The sequence below is a fragment of the Lygodium microphyllum genome, chromosome 11 (assembly GCF_053477565.2).
Source record: "Lygodium microphyllum isolate KBCC chromosome 11, Lygodium_microphyllum_v1.1.10, whole genome shotgun sequence".
In the NCBI taxonomy this organism is placed as follows: domain Eukaryota; kingdom Viridiplantae; phylum Streptophyta; class Polypodiopsida; order Schizaeales; family Lygodiaceae; genus Lygodium; species Lygodium microphyllum.
Genome location: NC_141145.1, coordinates 129,854,654 through 129,860,377, shown reverse-complemented (window position 1 = coordinate 129,860,377; position 5,724 = coordinate 129,854,654). Strand labels below are relative to the sequence as shown.

General features: G+C 49.2%; 1 protein-coding gene across 1 annotated transcript; it reads right to left on the bottom strand.

The window, feature by feature from the left end:
* Positions 1 to 509: 509 nt before the first annotated feature.
* LOC148029377 (cytochrome P450 71AU50-like) lies at positions 510 to 5,431 on the bottom strand. Its single transcript, XM_087688554.1, has 4 exons — positions 5,412 to 5,431; positions 4,370 to 5,312; positions 3,917 to 4,004; positions 510 to 1,634 (listed from the first exon to the last, which is right to left on the bottom strand). Exons 1-4 carry the CDS (start codon positions 5,429 to 5,431, stop codon positions 1,375 to 1,377), a joined length of 1,311 nt encoding a protein of 436 aa, XP_087544680.1. The 3' UTR covers positions 510 to 1,374.
* Between the last annotated feature and the right edge of the window lie 293 nt (positions 5,432 to 5,724).

Sequence of the window (5,724 nt, the reverse complement as noted above, 5' to 3'; positions counted from 1 at the left end):
ATATATACATACATACATACATAAAGAGAGAGAGAGAGCGTGCACAAAGTTGATACCCTTAGAGGTTAATGTTAATGTTATAAATACAACTATAATATATTTAAATTCTCATGATTAATTTTAGTTTACCAAGCCTTTCTTGTATACCCATCATAGCTACCCATGTGGTCTAGGAATGGGGCGTGAATGAAAGTTAAACATAGAAATAAAATAAATAAAATACTAAATATTAGTAAAGTAAAAATAAGATTGATCTAGTCACCTTAGTCGAGTATGTGGGCTAGGTGTGGGGCCAGCAAGTTTGGCTAGGTGTTGTATACCCAAAGCTAGAAATTTTAGTGTTGTATAAGTTGTAGCAAAGGCACATTCACTTTCTACAAGCTCGAGTACTAGCACAAGAGGCACATGCTATGGTTGCACAATAATCTCTTAATCACTTGGCATTTCTAGAAATGACATATGTTGTAAATGTGATTATAAGAAAATAAGCTCGAATGCTTGCATGGGAATGGAGGGGATAATGGTTGGCATGGAGCATTGTGGAATTGTAATATCTTGTGTTTTGTCCACGCATGTGTCTCTTTGGGTGTGAAGGGGGGGACTCGTGGATGAAATTAAAACAAAGGCTGAATAATCTTTACAAAAGCCTTTCCTTTCTCTCGTCAACTGGAGCTGCCTCAAATTGCAATTGAAATATATGTTCCTCGTCGTTTTCATTTTTCTTATCCTCATCACCACCGTGATAGTCATCATCACCTTTGTCCTTACCTTCTCGAAACCATCAGTATCAACTTGAATTGAGAAATAGAGAATTGTGATAAACATCATCTTTATCTTATCCTCATTGTACCTTTAATTCCCTATTACATAAAAGTAGGGAATCACATCCTTATAATTCCTTATGTAGGGATTTTCAAAGGAATGTGGGGAATGCTCTATATTCCCTATTATAAGATGTAGGGAATGCAATTTCCTAGTTATAGATGGGGAATACGTACTTGTCTACATAGGAAATATTGGAGAATTTCCTATATTTCACCAAATTGCCTATGTGGGGAACGATTGAAAGTTCCTTGTGTAGGGATTTTGATCTAATGGGGATATTGTGATTGAAGATGCATTGATGCGTAGGGTGGGGGTTGCGATGAGTGGGTGTACGTGATGCACCACTGCTGATGTTATTGCAGACATGTCTGCTTGGGTCTGGCCATCGGGCATTCTCCAATCGAAACAATGGACAAGATTGGCGATGGCGAGCTCAAGGTTGGACAGGGCAAAAGGGTCACCTGGGCAAGTCCTCCTGCCTGAGCTGAAGGGGATCCACCAGAATCGCTGACTAGGGTCTTGATCTCCCAGTGTCAGAAACCTCTCGGGTCAGAACCTGTTTGGATCCTTCCAGGTGGCCGGGTCCCTCCCAATCGCGTATACATTCACCAACAACCTCGTCCCCTTCGGAAGATCGTAGCCCATGACGTTGCAATCCTCCGTGGCCATGTGTGGAACCATCAGAGTCGCAGGTGCATGCAAGCGCAAGGTTTCCTTCACCGTGGCGGCCACATACGGCAGCTTCTCCACGTCTGTCGCTTCCACCATCCTCTCCCTTCCCACAATCTTCTCTATCTCGGCCTGAAGCTGTTGAAGAAACAGGCACACGCAGACAATGTAAGACAATTCCTTATACCCCACAGCAAAACGGTGTCTCCGAAAGGAAGAACCGTACCCTCGTCCAATCTGCTCGTGCTATGCTCCTCACTGCAGGCCTCTCCAAATCAATTCTTGCCCTCATACATTGTCTTACATTGTCTGCGTGTGCCTGTTTCTTCAACATGGTATCACTGTAAGCACACGCTAACCCACCACCCTTCCATCCCTCTCTGTTGCTCTTGCTAGCGCCTGCTTGTTGATCCGGACAACAGTATGGCAGCCCCGCAAGCACCAGTTTCTCTCATCCCAGCCACTGTCAGGAGTTATCATCTTGACAAACTGACAGGCACGAATCATCTCACGTGGGCCACCCGTGTCACCCTCTTGCTCAAGCGAGCATCCCTGTGGGAGATTGTTGATGGCACCCGTCCCCAGCCTGCTGCTGGAAGCCCCGACCTAGGTACTTGGACTACCCAAGACCTGCAAGCCCAAGCAGAGCTCATGCTCCATTTGGGCGACCGCCAAGTCCAGCTGGTACGGCGTTGCCAAACCTCTGCAGAGATATGGAGTTTTCTGTGCTCCACTTACCATCATGAAGACCTCATCACCCGTGTCACAGCACTCAAAAAGCTGTTGACCTCGAGTCTCTCTGAGTAGCAGAATGCACCTAAATTTGTTGATGAGTGGCGTACACTCCTCGACAATGCCCTCTTGTCTGGCCTGCAACTAGATGACAGCCTCCAATCCATGCTGCTCCTGGCCGCACTCCCAACATCATGGAGACCCTTCATCACCACCCAAGCCTCAGTGGTCGGCCTCACTGTGGAGACCCTCATAGCCAGAATCCTTCAAGAGGACACTATGAGGAATGGATCCTCTCCACCAGCACCTGCTGTTGCTCAATTCCTTCAACGGAATCCTGGAGGCTTCAGACGCAGGCCCTTTCAGCGGCCCAATGCGACCTCAAATCAGCCAAGAAGCAATACCCCCCTGACTCCTACAGTTTGCGGATATTGCAGACGCCATGGCCATGTCGAGCGCGATTGCCGCACCAAAAGACGTGATCAGCAACAACGAACTGGTCGTCGTCCTCGCGCTCACCTACAACAAATGGAGGACCCTGCTCTTGGTCAATATGGTATCGAATCATTGTAATTATTTAATTCTGTGATTCAAACCATTAACACACCAATGCTTGATCAAGATCATGCTTCAGAATGGTTGCTTGATACCGGTGCAACCCACCATATGACTCCCCATCGCCATTTCCTTCATGGCTACAGAAAGCTTTCACCAAGTGTGCAGGTATATCTTGGTGACGACAGGAGTCTTAATGCAACGGGAATTGGCAATATGCTTGTATCATTACCAAGTGGGACGACCATCAAAGTGCATGATGTCTATCACATCCCTGGTCTCAGCCGCAACATACTCTCAGTCACTTCTGTCACCTCAACAGGTTCAACCATTAAGTTCTCTCATGATCATTGTGTCATTCAGTTCAAACTTCCCACAGGCGAGTTTGAGCTAATCAAGCTTCAACAGAAGAATAGGTTATATCCCATCCTCATTTCACAACAAGGCAACCATCCAATCATTGCCTCGACTTCAAATTTGTCCCTACATTTAACCAAAGCCACCTCAACCTTGCTGTGGCACTACCGGCTTGGACACATCAACTCTTCCACCCTCAACCATATGGGAAAGAACCGCCTTTGCCAAGGGTTACCTGATAACCTTTCACCAATTGATCTTTGCGAAGGCTGCCTCCTTGGCAAATCCAGCCACCATCCCTTTCCAAGGTCCCAGACTCGTTCAACACAGCTGAATCAGCTGGCCCACAGTGATTTGTGCGGCCCGATGGAAACAAAATCCCTCACCGGCTCTCTTTATTTCCTAACTTTTGTTGATGATTTTTGCAGATATACCACAGTATATTTTCTCAAGCTCAAGTCTCAGGTCTTGACATGCTTTCAGGATTATTGCAAGAAGGTCATGCGAACTCATGACCTCCCAATTCAAGTTCTCCGTTCTGACAATGGTGGAGAATACAAGTCTAATGCTTTTCAGGTTTTTTGCCACAGTGAGGGAATCCAACAGCAGTTCACAATTCCTTATACCCCACAGCAAAACGGTGTCTCCGAAAGGAAGAACCGTACCCTCGTCCAATCTGCTCGTGCTATGCTCCTCACTGCAGGCCTCTCCAAATCAATTCTTGCCCTCATACATTGTCTTACATTGTCTGCGTGTGCCTGTTTCTTCAACAGAAGCTTCTTCAGAACCGTGGGGTTATTGAGGAGCTCTGCCATGGCCCAGTCCATTGTTCCAGACGTAGTGTCGATTCCAGCTCCAACCAGATCCTACATTCAAGCAAGGAAGGGTGAAAGAGGGTGATTATGTTGAACATCACGAAAACCGTAGTGAAATACTAAATGGAGAAGGGGAGTAACGCCTTTGAAGTGCATAGACGTGTCTACGAAACACACTCACTGACCGACTCACTCACACAACACTCTCAATCTGGTCACTCACCCACTCACTCACACGCAGACACGTGCACGTACTCAGGCATACACATACAAACACGAGTACGCACGCACGCACTCACACACACACACACATCTCTCTCTCTCTCTCTCTCTCTCTCCCCCGACACACACACACACACACTTTCTGTCCCCCCGGCACCCCCCCTCTCTCTCTCTCTCTGTTTTCGTGATCCTACCATCATACACCCCTTGACAGCCGGACGGCTCATGAAGGGGTCCGAGAGAAACGCGTCGAGGATGTCCGCCGGAGGATTCTCATCACTTAGGCCTCGCAGCTGCTTGCGCTGCTCCTCGAGCTCCGAAATCACGGACTCCCACAAAGCATCGACATCACGGTGCAGCTGATCAAATGACTTCTTTACACGTCCGTCCAGGAACCCCAGCCAAGGGATGAAGTCGCCCAGCACGGGCGCCACGAACAGCGCGCTGGAGCGCTGGGCGAGCTCCTTCAAGGTGGCTCCGCCGCCCACCACCTCGGACATGGGGCGGCGGAGGAGCATGCGGCACACAAGGTCCTCCACCATCCGGGACATGGCACGTGTCAGGTCCACGCTGGCTCCCGCACGTACGAGGGGCACCAGGCCCTGGAGGAGGCGGCCCAGCTCCTGTCTCCGGAGCGGCTGAGTCTCCTGCACCCTCGCGGCGCTCAGGAGCAGCGACGTGGCCACCTTTCTGACGTGGCGCCAGTGGGGCCCGTGCGGCGCCAGTACGAGGACGTTGGCCTGCCCGAACTGGGCGCGCTCTACGAACTCCAGGGGCGGCCGGCTGGCGAAGGCGATGTCGTGGGTCTGCAGGAACTCTCGGGCCACGTCCGCGCTCGAGGCCACCACCATAGGCTTCGACCCCAGGCGCAGACACATCAGAGGGCCGCACTTCTCCGCCAAGCTCGCCAAGCGCACGTGCGGCAGATTGCCCATGAAATGCGGCAGGTTCCCCACCACCGGCAACGGCCAGGGCCCGGGAGGAAGCCGACGCCGCCGCTGCGTCCATCCCTTGAACGCCCATGCAAATAACAGCACTCCACACACGGCTATAAGCCAGCTCGTGCTGCTGGTCGGCGGCCAATAGCTGTGGACAACGTCCGTCGGACACGGAGAACACTTGCTGCGCAAAACAGAACTGGAAACAAATGCTCTTGAAACGTTGAAAGTCTAATTCGTGATGTCTTACGATTCTTAAAACAAGTGATCCGTACAAAAATCAAGCAAGCACTCAAACATAGCCCCATCCTCCGACATGTATTTCAACATGATTCATTGTTTTCAAAGATCCCATCTCTTTTTACATGTTTTACAACATATAAAGTCCTCGTCCTCACATGGTGCTGACATACGCAGTGTGATCATAAGAGAAACAATAAGGCCCTTGATGGTTTGAAGTTCTTAGTTATACGTCACAAGCACCACACTAAGTATACCTAAACTAGGTATACTTTCATGGATCTTTTCACACTCGAGTTGTTGCTAAACCACTATCTCTTGAATGCCCATGTAGATAACATTATCCCACACATGTTAATAAGCCATGTGCT